At 53.6% G+C, this 22325-nt stretch overlaps 1 protein-coding gene across 4 annotated transcripts; it reads left to right on the top strand.

Annotated features, from left to right (window-relative positions):
- The first annotated feature begins 1254 nt into the window (after positions 1–1254).
- On the top strand, positions 1255–19928 carry CACNB1 (calcium voltage-gated channel auxiliary subunit beta 1). 4 transcript variants are annotated; one of them, XM_020901760.2, is made up of 14 exons: positions 1255–1541; positions 4005–4091; positions 7132–7251; positions 8229–8351; positions 8923–9059; positions 9291–9367; positions 10732–10751; positions 11016–11096; positions 11544–11602; positions 11785–11894; positions 12041–12192; positions 15343–15438; positions 15918–16103; positions 18054–19928. In XM_020901760.2, the coding sequence occupies exons 1-14, from the start codon at positions 1458–1460 to the stop codon at positions 18516–18518; spliced, it is 1797 nt and encodes a 598-aa protein (XP_020757419.1). In that variant the 5' UTR covers positions 1255–1457; the 3' UTR covers positions 18519–19928. The 4 variants fall into 4 exon arrangements, with proteins under 4 accessions (XP_020757419.1, XP_020757418.1, XP_020757421.1 ...); XM_020901759.2 differs by lacking the exon at positions 10732–10751 and adding an exon at positions 9765–9919; XM_020901762.2 differs by lacking the exons at positions 10732–10751; positions 18054–19928 and adding an exon at positions 9765–9919 and having other exon boundaries at positions 15918–16313.
- The last annotated feature ends 2397 nt before the right edge of the window (positions 19929–22325 follow it).

Below are 22325 nucleotides of genomic sequence, written 5' to 3'. Positions count from 1 at the left end.
ACTGAGCGACTTCACTTTCACTCAGCAGTGAAAACATGGACTCCTAACCACTGGACTGCCAGAAAACTCCCAGCTTGGCTTATTTTAGAGTCATTGAACCTGGGCAAATCTCCATTCTACTTATCATTTCTCTTTTTTGTGGAGCCCGGGAAGGGGTCAAGTAAGGTGGTAACAGGTCCTCCTGTCAAAATTTACACTCTCCCCTCCCTTCCCCACCCCATGCCTGCCCTGCACAGCATCTTACAGCATCTCCAAACATCTCAGAAACCCATAATTTAATTTCCTCTTCCTCCCAAAAATCCCAGGTGACAGACACCCCACAGTACCAGCAAACCCATTTTACAGGAGAGGTGTACTGATGTGCCCAGAGTCACACCACCAGAAAGAGCCTGAACCAAATTGGCACTAAGGCCTCTTGCCAGAATTCTCTACTCTTTTTAGCTTCATAGATCATGGTGCTTGGGGTCCAGGCCTTGGATATCTGTCCCCAAATAAGGGATGAAGGGGGAAACGATTCCAGGTCACAGGTCATTAGATCTGATTTTCGCCACTCTCCAGTGTCAGCTCCACATTTCTTTCTCCTCTTCCCTCTACCCAGGAACACAGACCTCACCCAGGCCCACCCCTGGCCTTTTGGAAAGGCTTGGGGGATAGCTATTAGCGCTAGGGCAATAGGACTCCTGAATCCCTGGATTTCTTGTTGCTGTCTCTGCTGAACTCCATTTGGACAACCTCCCCACCCCAGCTTCAGCCTCCAGCCATCCAGCACCAACCTATTGGAGAGGGAGGGGCCTTTCTGTTTGGCTCAAGGCGGCCTGGGACAAAAGTGGGGAGAAAGGAGTTAAAGCCGGGTCCCAGGATCACCAGGGCTGGGAAGTTCCGGTGGCCCAGCCTGGAATGGAATGGGGAGACCAGCTAGGAAGAGCGGTTTGGGACGGAAGCGGGGGGCGGTGCCAGCCATGCTAATCCGCGCTTCGGTTCCATCCGCGCTTGGCATCCACTGGTAAACCTCACCCCCGCACCCCACCACCCTCTGCCCTCAGCCCCTTGGCAACGTTTCTAATGTCCCCCAGAGTGGCCACCCTCACCCTAGGCCAGTCGGAGACCTGAACTCGCCGGGAGAGGCGTGCGTCTCTGCAGCCTCCCTCCCATTGTCTGTGCAGAGCAAGCGGAGGGGCTGCGAGGGGCGGGGCCGCGACTGGCGGAGGGAGGGAGGGAGGGAGGGGCGGGTGGGAGCGGAGGGGGCGGGGGGAGATGCTGAGCCTTCAGGGGCGGAGGAGGCGGCGGCAGCAGAGAGAGCGGGAGGAGGGAGGGAACGCAGGAAGAGGGCAACCGAAGGCCGGGCCAGGTGGCTGGACCGGGTGCTGGCTACGCTGCTCTCGGTTCCGACGGCCTCTCTCATGCGTTGAGGGCGCCCGGCTGGGCCGGGCCGGCGGCCGGAGGGGAGGCTCCTCTCCATGGTCCAGAAGACCAGCATGTCCCGGGGCCCTTACCCATCCTCCCAGGAGATCCCCATGGAGGTCTTCGACCCCAGCCCGCAGGTGAGGTGTGATGGCCGGGATCGAGGGAAGGGGGCCGCTCCCGTGGACCTGGTGGGGTCGGATCGAGAGGGGACCGGGGAGAGAGGGGTTACATGCCCGGAGTGGAGGGGATAAGGCTCTGCGCCCCCCATCCCTGCCAGTGAATGATTGATAGGCGCTTGGCTGGGAGTTGTGCTGCGGTTTTGCAGAGCGGGGAGGGGGCGGTCGGGCCGCCTGTCACCCTCGCCTCCTCCTCTCCCCCGCGTCAGGGGCTTTGCTCCTTGGGTACCGGCTCCAGTGGGTTAAGAGTGTGGGTGCTGGCGGCGGGATCCGGGGGTTGAAGGAGGCTAGAGAGCGAGCTCGTGCAAAGGGGGCGACGCAGAGCACGCTCAGGGGCTCCGGGCGGGTGTGGGTGGAGTGGGGGTGGCACTGGGAGATGGCCGAGGCGGTGGTCAGAGGGCGGTGCCAGCAGGCCTTCAGAGCTGCGGACACTGGCCCTCGAGGGTGGAGAAGGGACCAGCACCGAGCTAGGCCCCCGTCCCAGCCACTTCAGTTCCACCTCTATATTAGACCACCTCCCCTCCCCCGACACCCGTGTTAGCCCTTTCCTACCCATCCCCCTAGCCCCAGAAAACGCCTCCAAAGTTTGGAAAGTTGGATGGATGCCAACTCACTGTCCTGGAGGGGAAGAAACTGTGTTACCTGGTGGGGGGGAGGCGGGGGCGGTGCGGAGGGGTCTGCCGCCCCACCCCCACTCACACTTTCCCTGTACCCACTGGTTACCACCAAGAAGGGATATTCTTGGGGTGGAGGGTGCTGGTGAAGTGACCAACAGAGTCTGGGGTGGTCGTGCCCAAGAATTTCTCTGGGACATGTCCTTTTCCATTCTGGCAACACCCCAAGGCTAGGATAGCATTAACTCTTTTCTTGCTGTGGCCAGCCTGGAGCAACTGTAACCACCATGATAGTATGGCTGATGGGCACGTGGGGGTGGGGGGGGATGTCAGATCAGACCTAAAAATACTTCCTTTCTCCACCCCAGGCCCCTTGGAGCCTGGGAGGCAGCTGACTGGGGCCTTCCTTTCAGCTGTCCCTTGTCCCTCTGAGTGCCACTCCCTTTTCCTAGCCTGGGATAGTGGTGATGTTGTGAAAGAGAGCTTTGTGTTCACTGGGGGAATCCTCTTAAATTCATAGGGATCCTCAATCCTAGAGGTTGGATATATGTCCGGTTCGAGAGAAGGTGAGGGAGGGAGCATTCTTGAAGGGTTCCCGGGTGTCTTGCCCATCTATCCATCCATCGCCTTGTACTCAAGCCCAGGGAACCAGAGCCTCTAGTCTGGTTATGGCTTATCTAGCTTCTTTGGCAAAGAAACTCTAGGATGGAGGTGGTAGACAGCGGCTTGGGGGGCCTGGACCCTCAATCATCCCCTCTCACTCTAGATTGCCTGGGGGCCGATGTGTATATGTGAGTTGAGGAGGGCAAAGAAGCAGCCCCCTTTCCAGGAGGCCTGGAAATACACGAATCGGTGGCTTCTTGAGAGGTCAGGCAGTGTCCACACCACCCAAGCCAGGAGCCCAGTCAGCGGGACTGGGCCCGGCTTCCCGGAGGCCCTGCTGGGGCTGTGTCCTCAGTTTCTCTTGGGGGAGGGCCAAGGGGCATTTAGATTATGCAGCCTGGTGGGCATCATGGGACAGGACGTGGGCAGTGGCAGCTGAGGGCTAGAGGGCTTGATGTCTCTTGCCCCCTTGGGAAGAGGTATGATCACTGTGATTGTGAAAAGGGGGCTGAAAAAAAAGTCCTACCAGGATGAGGGGTGTGCTAAATCTGCCCCCATGGGTCGAGGTTAGGGTTAAATATTTACTTTCCAAATACAGTTTCATGTCCCCTCCCCTCCTCCCTAGAAATCTAATAGTTTTAGGTTTCCAAGACCAGAGAGCTGCAACTCCCCTCCCTACTCTGCAAAACACAAGGCAAGAGTTGGGCTCAGGAAAGCCAAGCTGGGCCTGGGTTGGCGATTCCTCTTCTCTCTGGGGGCTATAGGCACACTCAGCCCCGTTCTGCTTCTGCTGAAGTGGAGAGGGAGGGGTCCTTTCCGCGGGGGCTCTCTCCACACCCCCAGCACTGCAGGCAGTCTCTCCCTTCCCCCACCCCAGGCCTCTGCAGCCTGCCCAGCATCTTAATTAGCTTTGCTGCCTAATGAGCTTCCAGCTTCTCAGCACCTCCCCCTTCCCAACCTGTGACTTGGCTTGGGGGTTTCTGTGTGTGCTTCCTAGGGCCCTCTTGCTCTGTCCCCCACCCCATGTCTGTGGTCTGGGCCCTCCCTCTCCCTCGGGCTGTACCATCTCAGGAAGAAAATGGAGGGGCAGGCTCTTGAGATCAGGGAATGATATTTCCAAGGCTTGGCAGTAGTTCTGGACTTCAGGGGGTGAGGGTTGGGCCAGGGTCTTTGAGATTCTACTCTTGTCCCTTCCTGGCTTCTCCAGGGCAAATACAGCAAGAGGAAAGGGCGGTTCAAAAGATCAGATGGGAGCACATCCTCGGATACTACATCCAACAGCTTTGTCCGCCAGGTAAATGGGGAGGCTGGGTTGAGAGGAGGGAGGTGGCTGGTTGGTGGAGATCAGGATTGGTGAGCTGGGTCTGAGGTTTTCTCCAGGCACCCTCCCCCACGTCATTTGTTACCTGCCTAGAACCACCCCATCACCCTTACACCCCATGACCTCCTCTGCATATACTGTCAGCTGTACCCACTCCCTCAGCCCCCACCCAGCCCCTCCCCCAGCACCAGGCACCAGCCCCTGCTGCCTGCCTGCGTCATCTCATTCAGGGACAGCCTGGCCTGCCTCCTTCTAGCTTGCTTCAGGCTGTCACCCACTCCCCCTGCCGGCTGTCTTCCTCCCTGTCCTCCCCCAGAATCTGTGACAGCATGGGGTAGAGGGAGGTCCTACGAAATGAGGAGCCAGGACATTTGGGTCCCTGGAGCCCTGATTAGGTGTGGATCAGGGGAAACGCCCTCCTCACATCCAGTTGTGACTGTTCTTTATTTTTTTTTATTTTTTTTTGGTGACTGTTCTTTAATATGCAGAGAGAATATGTGTTGAGGGGGTGGAGGAGAGGCAGCAGGAAGTTGATTTTAGAGAGGACTTCAACCCAGCACCCCTGAATGAAAGGGCAGGGGGTATAACTGAATGGCCTTCTGGGGTCTTCTGTTCTCAGTCAGGAAGTTGCCATTCTCATCTCTGTTCTAACTCTCAACCCCAGCCCATCTCAGGCTCAGGGAGAGGCAGTGAGACAGCCGTGTGGTTGCTATGACTACAGAGCATCTCAGCAAAGCCTGGGACCCAAAAAAGGCGAGAGGGGCTAAGGATCAGACAAGGAAGGAGGACATCGAAGAAAGCATGGGCAGGCACATGAGGACAGAGGGCAGTAGGAAAGTCAGCCACCCCCAGGCCAAGAGAGAGAGGGTGATGCAGGCAGATCCACTACTGATTGGAGTGAGGCCCTTCTTTTTGATTCTTCTGTCTCCACAACACTTGGCACTCGAAAGCCCAGGCCTGACTTGAGAGGGTCAGGAAAGGGACCTTTCGTCCCAGGATTCCTAAATACACATACAAATGGGAACTCCTTTCTTTGATCTTTCCCTCATCCCTTGTGTGTGTTGCAGGACTGGGCCAGGGCCAGGGCCAGAGCTAGGAAAAATGACACTATGCTCAATGGAGCCCCTCTTGACAGAAAAGGGCCTCATTCCTTCAGTGTTTACCAACCTAGGGGATCAGACCCCAGTTTCCAATCCTTTTTCCGCTCAGCTCCCCAGCTCTGACCCCCAGTAGGTGGCAGGGAGTGGGGGGGCAGGCCTTGCCACATCTCTGAGCTAAATATACCCTAGCAGTTTGCACATGTAGCAACTCTGCTTGTAACCTGAGCCCCCTGGGGGAACGGGCAGTTTGGGCCACCCCCTAGGCCAGCAGGGCCAGGCTCTGAGGGCGCCGGGATGGAGGCGCCCAACCAGACCCTCGTAGTGGTGAGCTGGGGATGGAGTGAAGGTGGGGGTGGGGGGTGGGAGCAGCCCCTCAGGAAAGCTGGTGGGAGACCTTCACTCCAGCCTGTTTCCTTGCCTTCTCACTATTTCCTTGTCTCCCGCCATTTCTGGTATGCACGCATTTCTGTGTGTGTGTGTGTGTGTGTGTGTGTGTGTGTGTGTGTGTGTGTGTGTGTGTGTGTGTATTGGGGTCAGTAAGTGCCTCTCCCTCTCCATCTCTGGGTCTGTTCCTCTGGCTCTCCTGGTGGCTGTCTTCCTGACTCTGAGTGCTCAGGAGGGATAAAGAGTAGTTGATTCACTGGTTTTCACTCTTTCCTTTGTATCGCTTTTCCAGCTTCTATGAAAACCCCACCCCACCCCCTAGTTTTCCTCTCAGAGTCTCCCATTTTCCTGACTTGGCTGGGAAACGGATGGGCCGCCGCACTGGCTGATGACGAGGGCGCTCTGGGGAGATGGGACTTGGTCTTCTTTCTTTCCGAGGTCCCCTCCATACCAGGCTAATGGGCATTCCTGGCCAAGTGACCCCTTCCTGTCTTCAGAAAAAAACCCTCCCACCCCTGCAGTCTTACCCTTTCATCACATCCCCTCCTGCCCTTTGTAGCAATAAATGCATGCCTTCTGGCTCTCATCCTCACATGCCCTTGGGACGCAGACACTGAGGGTGCCCCCCTGCCCCTGCACTGTAGGCACACACATGGATCGGTATGCATTCAGTCATGCACCAGGACATACCATGGAGCACACACTCCCAAACAGTCTTGAAGTTGCACATCCAAGCACACCCGTGAATGAGCGTGTTCATTCACCTCCTGGGCTATGTGTGCCTTCCATATGTGTCTGCGTTGCTGACTGAGTTCCTTGTGCCCTGGGATGGTCCGTGTGGTCAAGGCCAGCTTCCTGGCACACCCAGACTTCTGAACCCGCCTTAATGCTGGCAGTTGGCTGCCCCAATACAGGGGAAAAGCCTGCTCGTGTTCTTCTCTTGATGTATTTCTCCTGTCTGCCCCACCCCAGGAACCTTGGGTTCTTTTTTGTATCTTCTAAGAGCCTAAGGGTTGGGGCTTTCCAGCTTCTGGCAGGGGAGGTAGGATTCTATCTTCCCTAGCTCTTGAGCAGAAGGTGGCAAATTTTTGTGTGGCCCTAGTACATGGAGCAGACTGCCCATGGCCACCAGTGCAGAGGGCTCAGACCTAAGCTGGTGGCTGTGGCCCCTGGGAGGACTCACTGGGCCTGTGCTGAGTCTGTCTCAGCGGGTTCCGGGGGCAGGGGAGGGAAGGAGGAGCAGGGAGTGGAGACTGACCCTTGGCACTCCGCCTCTGCACTGCACCCTATCAGGTTCCCACCCCTCCCTGGGCCCCAAGCAGCTGTCCTTGGACCTGCCATAATTCCCTGCTTGTTGCTATCACCCTTTCTAGGGCCACACTCTTCCCAGGGGTCTGCAGACCTCATTCTCAGGCTCTTCCTGTATAATACCACCTTCTCCTAGCCCTTGTGGTCTCACGCTGGTGCCTTCTGCGGCCCAGGAGTTGGGGAGGCAGCATTGGCCCTGAGCTGGCCCTGTCTGTTTTCAGGGCTCAGCAGAGTCCTACACCAGCCGTCCGTCGGACTCTGACGTGTCTCTGGAGGAGGACCGGGAAGCCTTAAGGAAGGAGGCAGAGCGTCAGGCATTAGCCCAGCTAGAGAAAGCCAAGGTGAGAAAGATGGGAGGGGCTGTGCTGGCACTGTTTGCCTTACCTCATGGCTTAGAGACAGCCTGGACAGACCCGAGTCAGGTCTTGGCCCAGCCACTTCCTGGCGGATGTAGGCCTCCCATGTGCCTCTGTCTTTCATCTGTAAAGATGCAAGCTATAATACCTGCCTCCTTATAAAGTGTAATAAGTGCTTAAAACTGTTTCCACACATAATAGGAGCTAAACATTTCCACTCTTTCTGGGTTGACTCTTATTAGCTGTGAGATCTTAGGCAATTCACTTAACCGTTCTGAACTTTAGTTTTCCCATTCATTCAGGTGAATATGATAATAGCACTTTGTAGAATTTTTGTAATGAATAAATAAGATAATGGATGTGAAACATATAACACAGTGCCTGGCACACTAAACAGTAGCTGCTATCATTATTACTCCTATCTATCATTATTACTACTATCTATTATTATTACTACTATGACTATTCCTTCTTGGTGTCATTCTGGGGTCCCCCACCACCTATACTTATTCCCTGATGCCCCCCTCCATCCTGAGAGGACTGAGTTCTGTTTTTTGCTTTTTTTTTTTTTTTTACTGTGAAATTTAATATACACATAAAAAACTGCATAAGCCATTCAGTGTATACTTTTGTTTTTTTAATAACTTTTTTTTATGTATAGTTGATTTACAGTGTTGTATTAGTTTCAGGTGTACAACAATGTGATTCAGTTATACATGTATATATATTCTTTTTCAGATTCTTTTTCAGATTCTTTTTCATTATAGGTTATTACAAGATTTTGAACATAGTTCCCTCTGCTATACAGTAGGTCTGTGTTTACTTTGTATATAGTAGTGTGTATAATGTGTATCTTAAAAAAAAAAACAAACCTCTCCATAATCACCACCCCAGTCAGGAAGTTGTACATCCCATCGTGATTTAACTCTCTGGTTGTCATCCACCCTGGGTGCCTCCTCTAGACCAAGCCAGTGGCATTTGCTGTGAGGACAAATGTCGGCTACAACCCATCTCCAGGGGATGAGGTGCCTGTGCAGGGAGTGGCCATCACCTTCGAGCCTAAGGACTTCCTACACATCAAAGAGGTGGGGAGAGATCACTTGGCATCTGGAGGGAGGGCAGTGTAGTGTGTGCCAGGAGAGGGGCAAGTCAGAGCTCTGGTGGAAAAAGACTTCTAAACCAAGCAGAGCTGGGCTAAATCTGCTCTGTGATCTTAGACAGATCTTTCCACTACTCTGAGCTTCATATTTTTCATTGGTAACGTGCGATGGTAATACCTAGGTTGCGGGGCTGTTGGGAGGGTTTGTGAAGAGGCCTGTCAGTGGAGTGGTAGTGTGCCAGGCACATGGAGGTGTCAGCATCTGCTTCGCTACCCACCTTTCCAGGGTAGAGCTGACCCATGGCGGGAGGAAGGACTCTCAGAACAGGGATGTGTTTGGGGGTGGGGTGCTCCAGGGCACAAGAGGATGCTGGTCCTGGAGAGCCCTGAGAATTGGGAGCTGTATGCAGAGGCTGGTGCTGAGGCTCTTTGAGGGTGCCATCCCCTGGGCAGAGAAGGCAAGACTGGGGGGTGGTATCTACTGGAGCTGGCTGCTGGCTTGTACCTCTAATCTCCTTCTTGGTCTCCCCCACCCCACCTGCCGTTGTTGTTTGCAGAAATACAATAATGACTGGTGGATCGGGCGACTGGTGAAGGAGGGCTGTGAGGTTGGCTTCATCCCCAGCCCTGTCAAACTGGACAGCCTGCGCCTGCTGCAGGAACAGAAGCTGCGCCAGAACCGCCTCAGCTCCAGGTGTCTGGCTGGGGGCGGGGCACTCCCACCCCTGGGAGAGGCCAGCCAGCCAGGAGTAGGCCCCAAGGGTTGACCTAATATTCTGAGGACATAGAGTGGCCCAAAGCCTCACCCGTGGGGCTGGCGAAGGAGGACCGCGGAGGGGGGCGGGACAGCCTGTGAGAGCACAAGATCCCCCACCCTCACACCCGCCTCTTTGCTCACGGCCCGTCTGCCTTTCTGCCCACACAGCAAATCAGGTGACAACTCCAGCTCCAGCCTGGGAGACGTAGTGACTGGCACCCGCCGCCCCACGCCCCCTGCCAGTGGTAAGAGCGGCCGCCACCCCACGGGTGGGGTGGTCTCCCCATTGCCTGTCCCTTCCTTTCCCTGCAGTAAGGGGTATCCCAACCCTGAGTCCTCCAAACACATCCAGTGGTACCCCCTCCATGAAGAGCAGGGCACCCCACAAGCTGGGCTGGTCAGTCAGCACCCACTCTCTCATGTCTGTCCTCTCCCATTTCTTCGATAGCTCCATCTCTCCTCCTGACTCCCCTGCCCCCTACCTGCCCCCCCCCATTCATTTCTCCCAGCCCTGTTCCATTCACCTCTTCTTCTTTCTTTTTTCCCCATCCCATCCCTGCGTTCTGTACTTGTGTCTCCATGTCCATCTCACTCCTCCCCACCTCGCCTCCTTCCTTCCTCAATCCTGACTCTCCGGTCCAGGTAATGAAATGACTAACTTAGCCTTTGAACTAGACCCCCTAGAGTTAGAGGATGAGGAGGCAGAACTCGGGGAGCAGAGCGGCTCTGCTAAGACTAGTGTTAGCAGTGTCACCACCCCGCCACCCCACGGCAAGCGCATCCCCTTCTTCAAGAAGGTAATTCTTGCTGGGTTCTCGTGAGAGGGGAGGTCAGGGCCCAGCTCTTTGGTGGGTGGAGGGGGGCTGGAATGGATTCAGATGTGGTATCAGCCTGATTTTGTGGGGATCAGGCCTTCCTGCCGAGGAGGAGGGAAGGGTAGAGTGGCACCAAGAATGGGCACGTCTGTCTCCATACACAACCCCACCCTGGCCCTCTTCCCTGGAAGGGATGGTTCTTGCCATGGAAGCAGCCCTTCTAGCCCCCGCCCCACAACTGAAAACAGATCTGGTTATAATGAAACCTGATGTTTCCCCCTCACTACCAGTGGCATATTCCACGTTTGCCCTCGCCCCCACACATGAAAGGGAAAGTGGAATGGTGACACTTCTTTGCCCTTTTTGGATCCCATGGGGTGCCCAGGGATCTCCTGGTTGCAGAGCAAGACAGTTAAGGGAACCCTTACAATGGGCAGGTTGGCCTGCACTGGGGCCAGGAGATGGGCACCAAATGAGGGCTATCACTCTTCCCAGCTTTTTTCCCAGACCCAGAAAGGGGGTAGAGGATGTCTGAATATTCCCAAGTTCACTGGACTGGCTGTCAGTCCCACTCCTGGCCCTGATCCAGGGCCATCTCTGGCTCCCCCTTGGCATGGGGTCCCATCCCCTCTCTCTGGCTCTGTCTGTCACTAACACGCATGCCCTGTTATCTCTCCTCGTCCGCCCGCTCTCCCTCCCTCTCTTGTCCTGGCTCCTCCCTTGCCCTCTGCCCCTGCCTGGGTACCCTCCCCTTTCTCCTCCCCCTCCCCCATCTTGGCAATCTCTGGACCCAGCCAAACAGAAGCAGAAGTCGGTGAGTAGCACAGCTTTCTATGTCTCCCTCCCCACTCCCTGGGACGAGCTAGGGGACCTTCTAACACCCATTCCCATATCTGCCCCCCATTTCCCCCCCCCTTCCTGGTTCTCCCTTGCCATACCTCCTCACCCCCACCCTGATCCCCCACATCTGGGCTTTGGGACCAGGGGGAGGAAAGACTGCATGGGGGAGCCTGGAGACGGGGGGAAAGGGGCTAATGCTATCTCCACTCTGGGGTTTCCCCTCCCTGCTTCCCCCCAGACAGAACACGTGCCCCCTTATGACGTGGTACCTTCCATGAGGCCCATTATCCTGGTGGGACCGTCGCTCAAGGGCTATGAGGTAGGAGCCTCTCGAGGGGCATAGGGACCAGAGGGGCCCAGACTTCCAGAAAGACTGTACGGTCTTGAGACTCCAGAGACATCCCCTAGCAGGGTCTCCCCAGGGTTTCCTCCCCAGAGGGCTACAGACCTTCAGAGACCACTCCCCTTCCCCAGGGGGGGGCCCCAACCCATGGGGAGACCCACTCAGAAGGGTCTAGTCTTCTCAAAAATCCCCAGAAAAGTCCTCCTAGAGATTCTACCTGAAAGGATCTCTGGAATCAGTGACCCCGGTGGAGGCCCCTCAAACTCAGAAGGATCACTTCCTCCCCTGAACAGGGACTTGTTCATCTCAGGGATTAAAGAAGAAAATGGAATGTCAGGGGGCAAATACCTAGCAGTCTACCCTTCTTGAGAGCTTTAAACACCTGACTTCTCCTCCTCCTACTCCACCCCCTCCCAACCTCAGGTTACAGATATGATGCAGAAAGCTTTATTTGACTTCTTGAAGCATCGGTTTGATGGCAGGTAAGCCCTTCGGAGCTGGCTCCCCAGGCCCACCATGGTTCTCTGCTGCTGGGGTTGGGCAGGATGGCTTGAATGACAATCCTGGAACTCGGACTGAGGGCTATGGGGCCAGCCTGGAGCTTAGGGAGGAGGCAGGGCATTTTAGCCCACCCTGACCCCTGACACTTTGCCCTGCCCCCTAGGATCTCCATCACTCGTGTGACAGCGGACATTTCCCTGGCTAAACGATCAGTCCTCAACAACCCCAGCAAACATATCATCATCGAGCGTTCCAATACACGCTCCAGCCTGGGTGAGCCCATCCCTTGACTCCACCCCCACCCTGCTCTGGGGCCAGATGTGGGAGTGAGGGGGCATCTCCAGAAATGTTCTATCTGCCCACTGCCTCCTGGGAGGCTACCTTACATTTACCCCTTCCCCATGACTCCACTCCCCTAGCTGAGGTTCAGAGTGAGATCGAGAGAATCTTTGAGCTAGCCCGAACCCTTCAGTTGGTTGCTCTGGACGCCGACACCATCAACCATCCAGCCCAGCTCTCCAAGACCTCACTGGCCCCCATCATTGTTTACATCAAGATCACCTCTCCTAAGGTGGGTACAAGACCCTACTGGGGACAGGAGTGCTCTGGGTGGGCTGCCGGTGTTTAAGTCCCAGGTACTGCTTACTAATCATGTGACTTCACCTCCTCAAGCCCAGATTCCCTTCTCCATCAAGCTCCATTGTCTGGATATTGTGAAGATTCAGCCTAATGTGAATACTTAGCACTTAGCAAATGGTCTGGTATAATGTACCTCATCATGTATTAAGTATTTTAAATATTATTATCAGAGTTGTGCAGGTTAGTCCCCTGTCTCTGCTTTGTTGACCTCCCATCCTTAGTCCAGAAAATAGAAAGAATTCTGTGTGTTCTGCCTCAGTGTCACCCAGCTACTTGGCAGTTGGAAAAAGACCTCTCATGTCTTTTTTTTCCCCTCCTGTCTTTTTATTTCAGTCCTTTTTGCTGTACTGCCCTCATTCAGACCTTGATAGAGATGAACTTGGTAGGAAGACTGATTTACTTCTTTGTCATATAGCAGCTCCATTAGTTTCCCCCGATAGACATTAGTGGTTTTGATAAACATGGAAGGTGAGCTAAGTTGAAGGATTTTTAAAAATGTTTCTATATTTATTTGACTGCTCTGGATCTTAGTTGTGACATGCGGGGTCTTTAATTGTGTCATGTGGGATTTTTAGTTGCGACATGCAAACTCTTAGTTGTAGCATTGGGATCTAGTTCCCTGACCAGGGATGGAAACGAGGCCCCTTGCAGTGGAGTGCAGAATCTTATCTAGTGGATCACAATGGAAGTCCCTAGGTGAAGGATTTGAAGTTAGAAGACAACATGAGGTTCAGATCCTAGCTCTGAGTGGCTTATTTTAATTAATTAAAGTTTGTTGTTGATTTTTTGGTTGTATTGTATTGAGCTTTGGATCTTGGAGAGATAATTTAGCTTTCGCACAATTTTTTCACCTACAAAATGGGAATTATAATCCTTCTCTTGAGGTAGTGATGTAAAGAGCCCAGAGTTCTGTCTGACTGATGAAGGCAGTCAGGGGTTAACATTGCATGATAGCACCCTATGAGCTAAGCACCCAGTTTCTAATGAGTATAAAGGGGAGGATGGGACTTAAGTACTTCCTGAGGTGGTTGAAAGGATCAAATGAGATAATGGATGCAAAAGCACTTTGGGAACTAGAAGTAACACACACTCCCATTGCCCTCACTGAGCACTGACTGAGGTTAGGGGTGGGGACTGAAGCCAGGCTGCCTGGGTTTATGTTCCACTGTTGCCACTTACCTACTGGCTCTCTGCTCTTTGGTCAGGTCACCTGACTTCTCTATGCCTCAGTATCCTCATTTGGAAAGTAGGAATCCTTAGGTGATGTTTGTGAAGATTAAATAAACAAATTAACCATGCAAAGTGCCTGGTACCTATTAAGTGCTATATGTGTTCAATTCTTGAAGATTTTTATTTTGAAGTGATTTCACATTTATAGGAGAGTTGCAGGAACAGTACAAAGGATCACCTTTGAATACCCTTGACTCAGACTCACCAGTTTTTTAATGGCTTTTTGGAAGTAAAATTCACAGGCCATTCAGTTCAGCCAATTAAAGCATATAATTAATTTTTTTCAGACTCACTAATTTTGAACATTTTTGCCCCATCTACTTTAGGGCTTCCCCCATGGCTCAGCAGGTAAAGAACCTGCCTGCAGATGCAGGAAATGTAAGAGATGTGGGTGTGATCCCTGGGTCAGGAAGATCCATGGAGGAGGGCATGGCAACCCACTCCAGTATTCTTGCCTGGAGAATTCCCATGGATAGAGGAGCCTGGGGGGGCTACAGTCCATAGGGTCACAAAGAGTCGGACACAACTGAAGTGACTTAGCATGCACACACTTTATGTATGTCTGTATTATGTATATATGTGCTTATATATATATATATATATCTTTCTTCTTGAACTGTTTTAAGTTGTAGCTATTGTACTTCTTTATCCTTCAAAATTTCAACATGTATTTCTTAAGAACAAGGACATTAACTTACATGTCAAATTCAAGAAATCTCATTAAAATACTGTCTATCTTCAGTTTTCACCAGTTGTCCCAAAAATGCCCCTTATAGCAATTTCCCCTTCAATCCAGGATCACGTGTTGCATTTAGTTGTTATATCTCTTTAGTATTTTTTCTTCTTTATTTCATTTTTTTTTCTCCTTAGTAATCTTTAAGCTAAAAACTTTCCTGAGCTTTTCTTCGATTCTCATGAGACTATCATTTTTGAAGAGTACAGATCACTTATTTTGTAGACTGTTGCTCAAGGTGGGTTTGTCTGATGTTTCCCTGTCAACACATTGAGGTTTTGCATTTCCGGTAGGAATACTACCCAAGTGATGTATACTTCTGAGTGCATTCCATCGGGAAGCAAAGGATGTTGGTTTGTTGTATTGTTGGTATTGTTAATTTTGACCACTTAATTAAGGTTGTAGCTTTATGTTTAGCTATTATCATCATTATTATTGTTATCATTGAGATAAGGATTATAATTGTGGCTGCCTAATGGCATTATTGTCAGGACTAAATGAAAAAAAGGACTTTCCTGGTGGCACAGTGGTAAAGCATCTGCCTGGCAATGTGCAAGTCATGGGTTTGTTTCCTAGGTCGGGAGGATCCCGGGAGAAGGGAATGGCAACCCACTCCAGTATTCTTGCCTAGAAAATCCATGGACAGAGGAGCCTGGCGGGCTATAAGTCCATGGGGTCGCAGAAGAGTCGGACACGACTTATCAACTAAATAACAACAACAAAATGAAAAAAAGCACAGACCAGTGCCAAGGCATAGCAAGTGTCCCTATAAAGGACGGCTGCCTGTTATTAACATGGAGGGGAAGTTGACTCAGAGAATGAATGAAACCTGTAATGAAGGTTACAGGGGTTGGGAAGGAGAATCACTGCCCTTCATACAATTACCGTTGGAATATCCCAGGAGAGGCTGGCATGAGACCCAGGAGAGAGCCTGAGCTTTGTGTAGGATGGACACAGGGCTGGTGAGGTCATTTCTGAAAAGGCATCCAGGGCTGAGCGTCATGGAATGTTCCCCCGGCCCTGATACTGTCTCTCCACGTTGGCTCCAACCAGGACCTGACTCTCCAGGTTGGTGCTTTGCAGGGTCCCTCTAGCCCCTCTTTTCCCCCTACCAAACAGGTTCTTCAGAGGCTCATCAAGTCTCGAGGGAAGTCTCAGTCCAAACACCTCAACGTCCAAATAGCGGCCTCAGAGAAACTGGCGCAGTGTCCCCCCGTGAGTGCTCAAAGGGAAGGGAGGGCATTTGGGTTCTCCTGGTTTCCTCTGGCCTGCCGAGAGAGTGACCAGGAACACCTGGATCCAGTCCAGAGGTGCAGATGGATTTTCTGGGAAAAGAGGGCTGGACAGGCAGTTAGAGACTGTGTTTAAGTCCCAGAAGCACCACTTCTCTATGGAGAGTTAGGCCCCTCTCCACGCCTTGGCTACCTTATATATAGAATGAGGGAGCTGTAATATCTAGGTGCCAAGATCTCGTTATATATATTTACACTTGATCTTAGCCAAAAGGCCTAGAATTGATCCTTATATATATTTAATTTACATATCTGAGAGCCCTCCTCTTCCTGAACATCCAGAGATTTCTTTTTAACTTTGTCCTTCAACCCCTCGACTCCACCCACTGCCCCCAGTCCACACCCTCACCCCTTGGTCACGCCCAGCTCATCCCAGCCCTGCCCTTAACCCCGCCTCCACAGGAGATGTTTGACATCATCCTGGATGAGAACCAATTGGAGGACGCCTGCGAGCACTTGGCAGAGTACTTGGAAGCCTATTGGAAGGCTACACACCCGCCCAGCAGCACTCCGCCCAATCCGCTGCTGAACCGCACCATGGCTACTGCAGCCCTGGCTGCCAGCCCTGCCCCTGTCTCCAACCTCCAGGTACAGGTGCTCACCTCACTCAGGAGAAATCTCAGCTTCTGGGGCGGGTTAGAGGCCTCACAGCGAGCCAGGGCGGTGCCCCAGCAGCAGGAGCACACTGTGTAGGTGCCCCGCCCATCTCCCCTCCCGCCCCGGGCTTGGGAACTGAGTGCAGGGAACTTGGGGAAGGAAGGGAAAAGTTTTATTTTGTAAAAAATGTGGTGAGTGGCAGCTTCTGGTGTCTGTGGTTTTTGATGGGGTTGGGGCTAGCTGGTGGGGCCTATCTGGGCCTGGTCCCATAAGACTATATCCGCTGCCTTGGGGGCTTCTGCTTTGGGTTCCTTGTAAGATGAGACTAGGAAGAAACAGAGGAAAACCAATGTACGTTTGCTGGATTCTACACCCGTTTTAAACTCAACAGAGGTCACAGCATTTTAGATGCAACAGACCAACAGCCCTCAGACCCAGGGAGTCCCACAGAGTAGGGCCATTAAAATCCGAGAGACTGCCCCCTGCTCCAGAGTCCTAATCTCCAGGAGTTCTCAGAAGAGACCCACAATGAAGCATATTCTATGAGTTGATATAGAACCTTCCACCCTTCTCCCAGTTAAACAGATTCCAGGGAAGATCCTCCTGTGGGTGCCCCACCCTACCTTGATCTCCCATGGGAGCCATGGCCTATCTCTGAAGTCAAACCATTAAGTTCTGGATTAGAGCCAGAAGAAACCCAGGAAATCATTCTAGACCACTGCTTTTCAAATTTGTTTTCGGCACCAGAACCCATTTGTTCACTGAATCTTATGGGAAGTTCAGTGTGTAAACAAGGCATCCTTGCTCTGCTTGGAGAGGGCTAGTGGCGTGGCCTCCACTTTACCTCCACGGGGACCCCTGAAGCTCTCTCTGTCCTGTCCACCCACCCCAGAACTCCAGGGAATGAAAATTGCTGCTGTAGCCTAATCCCCATCACAGCCCCACAGAGAAACTGGGCCACTGAGATGGGAGTCACTGCTCAGGGTTTACACAGCTTGAAGTGGCAGGGGATGCACTAGAACCCCACTGGCACCCCACCCAGCAGCCTCCGTGGCCATCTTCATGTGACATTGGTGCTGAGGACAATGAGCCATCTCATCGTTGCCAGTGGGGAATAGAGACTCATCAGCCTTCCCCAGTATTCTTGCCTAGAGAATCCCATGGACAGAGACGCCTGGTGGGCTCCTGTCCATAGGGTTGCACAGAGTCGGACACAACTGAAACCACTTAGCATGCATGCATGCATTGGAGAAGGAAATGGCAACCCACTCCAATATTCTTGCCTGGAGTATCCCAGGGACAGAGGAGCCTGGTGGGCTGCCGTCTATGGGGTCGCAAACAGAGTCAGACACAACTGAAGCGACTTAGCAGCAGCAGCCTTCCCCAGCCTGACGTTTTGAGTCTGTTGAGGACAGGGGAGGAATCCTATCAACCTTGGAGACTGTCACCTGACTCAAGAGTGGAGTAGGGGGACGTGTGGAGTTCTGGACGCCTATGATTAGGGTCCCATTGGGCTGAAGGAGCTGTATGAAATTCTCTTTAGTATATTTGGGGCAATGACTAACCCAATCAACCACTAACAAGTGGCAATACTAATGTGCTCTTAATGATGATTTAGCCCAAGACAGTGTTAATGAGTGCCTTAAGGAAGTGACGACTAATTGTTCATGGGCTCTCTACCATGATTACCAGGAGAGTCATGCCTTCTCACACCTAAGAAGGTCGGGTGCCCCCTCTCCTAATGGAAGAACAAATGCCTTGAGTTCTGTCCTCTGGCTGGGCTCCAGAGCCGGTTGCCCAGCTGCCCACCCCCTAGGGCCAGCACCCTCCTCCTTCAGCCAGGCTGGGTGTCTTGGTGCCGTCACTAACCTGCCTTGCTTTGTTGTGTTTCTCTCACTCCTGCCTGATCTGCATGGTGTGTACCGTCTGTCTGCTAACCAGGGACCCTACCTTGCTTCCGGGGACCAGTCGCTGGAACGGGCCACGGGGGAGCACGCCAGTGTGCACGAGTACCCGGGAGAGCTGGGCCAGCCCCCAGGCCTTTACCCCAGCAGCCACCCGCCAGGCCGGGCGGGCACCCTGCGGGCACTGTCCCGCCAAGACACGTTTGATGCCGACACCCCTGGCAACCGAAACTCTGCCTACACGGAGCTGGGAGACTCGTGTGTGGACATGGAGACTGACCCCTCCGAGGGGCCAGGGCTTGGAGACCCTGCAGGGGGCAGCACCCCACCAGTCCGACAGGGATCCTGGGAGGATGAGGAAGAAGACTATGAAGAGGAGCTAACCGACAACCGGAACCGCGGCCGGAATAAGGCCCGCTACTGCGCGGAGGGCGGGGGCCCAGTTCTGGGGCGCAACAAGAACGAGCTGGAGGGTTGGGGGCGGGGCGTCTACATCCGCTGAGGGGCAGGGTCTACACAGTGGGAGGAAGGGCTCTTGAGCCCAAGGGAGGGGAGGGACGGGGGGGGGGCTCACCACGGAGGTGTATCTTGCCTCCAGGGGGCGCTGTCTCCCTCCTTTCAGATGCCTTTGCTCAGTGTGGAGTTTCTTTGGTGGTACCCTTCCACCCAGCTCCTGGGAGTCCCTTAAGCCTCAGCGGCAAGTTTTTACCTACTTGCTGTGGATGGATGGAGGATGCCCACCTTTCTGCAGTATCCCCTTCTCCACCTCAGGGGGCTCTCTCCCCTCACCCAGAGAAAAGGTGCACTTCCTTAACTCCTACTCCAGGCTTTAAATGAGGGCCCTAAAAGGGTGTGGCCCTTTCTTTTTCCAACCTGGAGTATTTGGGAATGGGGGGGAGGGGCTTTTCCTGGAGAGGGAGACCACAGACTCTCCCATGAGGGCTCTCTTTCCCCAAACCCCAGATCCAACGTCCCTTACCATGAGCCCTGCCCCCAGCACCTGCCCGCAGCTTCCTGGCTTCATTGTCTGGGAGGCGAAAGCTACAGCACTGGAAGCCCCATGGGGAGCTGTCTCACGGAGTGGTCTGGGTAGATGCTGGCAGGCGTCAGGTGTAGTGCCCTGTGCCTGCCCAGGACCTAGAGCCCTGAGGAGGAGGCCACCCCAGATGCTGCTCCCCGTCCCACCACCTCCATGCCTCAAGCCTTTGCCTACCCCAGGAATGAGCTTTGCCTACCACATCCCTTGCCTGCTGCCATCAGAAGAGGGGGCCCCTCTGCATCTGAGCCCCCCCCCCCCCATCCTCTCGTCACCTGGGCCCATGGAACACTGATCCGCCTCATTTTGAAACCAAAAAAACTGCTTCACTCTCACCCTGAGGCCCCAGGGAAGAGGCCCTATGGTTGGTACCCCAGAGTTAATCACCACCCCAGGGGTTGCCTCTGGACGTCAGATCTCCCCTGGGGGCGGGTGGGGGGCTTGGCTGCTGCTGCTCTGTATTTGCCTCTTGTGATCCTGTCCTTTACCCATGTCCACTCCACCCAGGAGAGGCCTTGGTACCCCCTCTGCTCTGGAGTGTCCCTCTGCCTAGCATCCCATAGCCCAGCAGCCCTGCCCCCCAGCACCCAGCTGGGCCAGAGAGAGCCGATTGTGCCAACGAGGACTGGGCCCTGCCCGGCTGCCCGCCTCAGGGATGGGCACCTCACGCCTGTCTCGCCACCTCCTGTGCCAATGTCGTCCCACCCCACCCCCCCACCTGGGGTGGGGTGCAGCTTCCACTTACTGGTTAGAAGAGACCACTGCCCAACCTTTCCCCTTTCCTGTCTGGTGTCCTGTGCCCCCATCTGTCTGTCTGTTCGTCTGTACGACCCTAGAAGTATTTTGCCACATATAAAACCGCCGTCCTGTCCTTTGTGCCGCCTCCCAGGCCTGCTTCTTTGGCCCCATCACTCGCCACTCCTAGGTGGCCAGCCTAGGTGTGTGGGAGCGGCTGACCTGCAGGGAGGGAGAGTGAAGCGGCGGGCACGGGAGTCAGCTGCGCCCGGAGTGATTCGCTCAGCCGGAGACATGGTGCTTTGACTTGCGACTCTGACACATCATGCTCACGCCTGACAGGAGCTGCGTGGCCAGTCTCAGCCTCACTCCGCCCCAAGCCCCATACCTGTCCTGTCTCCCCATAAGACGAGCCAGGGAAAACCGGAAACTAGAGGGAAGTGGAGTGTCCTGGATGTCATTCAGGAGGTCAGATCCAGAGCCACTGGCTCACTGTTCGAAGCATGTGTGTTATTCTGCTCCTGTGGCCTCCGCTGCTCCCGGGCTCCTCAGGGAGGGAAGGGCTGAACTTCCGGCTTCCCCCACTGACGCCTCCAGGACAACCCTCACCCCACTCACTGCTAACTAGCCTTGTGAGAGACAAGGAGGTCTGTTTGTGGGGGGGGATGGGGGTGGGTAGAGAATTGGGAACTCCCCCAGTCCCAGACTGAAAGAAAGGGGAAAAGCCAGGAAGAAAGTCAGTGGGTGAGAGTGACAGTCCCTGCTGTCATCACCTGGCAGGATGTGGACTTGTCTGCCTCACACAGCACCCAGAAACCATTTCTCCACTCTCCTGGTTCTTGTTTTTGGGGTAGTAGGCCCAGATAATCCTGTCCAGAGTGTGCATGTGTGTCTGTGTGTGTGTGCATGTGTGTGTGTGTATAGAGGGCAATGGACATTCAGACTCTCCAAATGAGGGGTTAGCAAATCCAAGGAAAGAGGAACCGGACAGGCCCACAGGTTGAGTGACTGGCTCATGGTCAACAGGGAGGTGATGGCAGTGCCAGCACTGCTGGGACTGGAGCCCATTCTGTTTCCCATTGTGGTGCTGTTCCCCTTGCCTTGCAGTGGAATCAACCTTTCTTTCCCGTGTTTGTTCATTGAGCAAACATTTATTGAGCATCTACTGTGTACCAGGCACAAGTCTTAAGTGGGAGCAGCAGATAGTTCACAAGGGAGCTCTCTGATATGGGAAGCAATGGGTCCTAGGGGAACCTGAAAGAGAAGTTCTTGCCTTAACCTGGGGAGATCAGGAAGGGCTTCCTGGAGGAGGTGAGTCTTAAGCAGAGTCTAGAAGGTTGGTTAGGAGTTAACCTGCAGAGAATGAGGGAAAATGTTCCAGGCAGAGGAAGCAAGTGGCATGCATGACACATTCTTGACACTTCACTAGCAAAGGGTGCTCTCAAGGTGAAGGGAAGAGTGGGGTCACAGGAGCATAGATTTGAGGTGGCCTAGCTGGGAAACAGCTGCAGTGCTCCGAGTGAGAAATGAGGGTTTGCAGTGAAACAGGTAAGGAGGCGGTTGGCTGCAAGAGACAAATAGTGTTTAGGATTGAGAGTTCTTGGAGAACAATTGGAGGTGGCTAGTGAGAGAGAGGGAGGCACGTGGGTGACTGTGGGTGATGGTCTTCCCAGACATAGAGGAAGCAAGTGAAAAAACCAGGTTAGAGGCAGACATTAGTTTTGGACAAAGTGGGCCCAAGTCTAAGTGGGAGCTGCAGACAGCTCCTCCTGGGGGAGGATATCCAAGAGGGAAAGAGCAGAAAACAGGCTCCATCTGGGGCTCCACAGAGAACTCCATCTGCAGTAGATTCTGGTATTTTCAATCAAAGGCAGGGGTCATTAGCTTCAGTTTACAGATAAAGCTCTGTGAGTTTAAGCAGTTTGTCCATAGCTACACAGCCATAAAGCAAGGCCTTGAACTGAGATCCAAGTCTTGTGCTGATTCCCCTGGCCCAGGATGCCCTGGTTTCTGCACGGGGAGGGGTGCGGGGCAGGAAGAATCAGGTGTCCAGGTATGTTTCTGTCTTTTTACTACATGCCTTTGCTTGAAATTGCATTCGCCCGGAACTTGCAGGCAGGGGCATTTCTAGGTGGTTTGGAGATATTGACAGATGAGGGGAGAGAGATTCTTGTCTCTTGGTAACCACCAACCCTCAATCATCACACGATAAGCATGTTGGTGGTTTGTCAACAAGTGAGGATTTCAATGCCCATGAAATCGGTTGGGACTAGGCCCAGAGAGGCTGATGCTCCTACTGCAGCCACCTCAGGGACTCGGGAACTGAGATGCTGGGGACACCTCCTACCTCCCTCCCTGACCAGCTGCTTCTGTCTTTTCAGTAGTTTCTGCCCCAAAGTGAGCTGACATCAGAGAGGTTGAAGGTTTCCCTCATGCTAAAAAATGAGAGCTGAGTTGTGACCACCAGGACCTGGGAGCAGGGCAGAAGATGGGGTGGTTTCCAGCTCAGTACCCTCAAGAAAAATCTCATCTTAGCCC

The sequence above is a fragment of the Odocoileus virginianus genome, chromosome 17 (assembly GCF_023699985.2).
Source record: "Odocoileus virginianus isolate 20LAN1187 ecotype Illinois chromosome 17, Ovbor_1.2, whole genome shotgun sequence".
Lineage (NCBI taxonomy): Eukaryota > Metazoa > Chordata > Mammalia > Artiodactyla > Cervidae > Odocoileus > Odocoileus virginianus.
The sequence above is the reverse complement of the archived record's forward strand: the minus strand, read 5'-3'. Positions and strand labels throughout refer to the sequence as shown.

What these genes read in the sequence shown, in the direction of transcription:
- CACNB1 (XM_020901759.2), top strand. Translation starts at nt 1,458, where the DNA reads ATGGTCCAGAAGACCAGCATGTCCCGGGGCCCTTACCCATCCTCCCAG. An exon ending in TCAAGATCACCTCTCCTAAG is followed by an intron (nt 12,193 to 15,342) that starts GTGGGTACAAGA and finishes CCTACCAAACAG; the next exon opens with GTTCTTCAGAGGCTCATCAA. An exon ending in AACTGGCGCAGTGTCCCCCC is followed by an intron (nt 15,439 to 15,917) that starts GTGAGTGCTCAA and finishes CCGCCTCCACAG; the next exon opens with GAGATGTTTGACATCATCCT.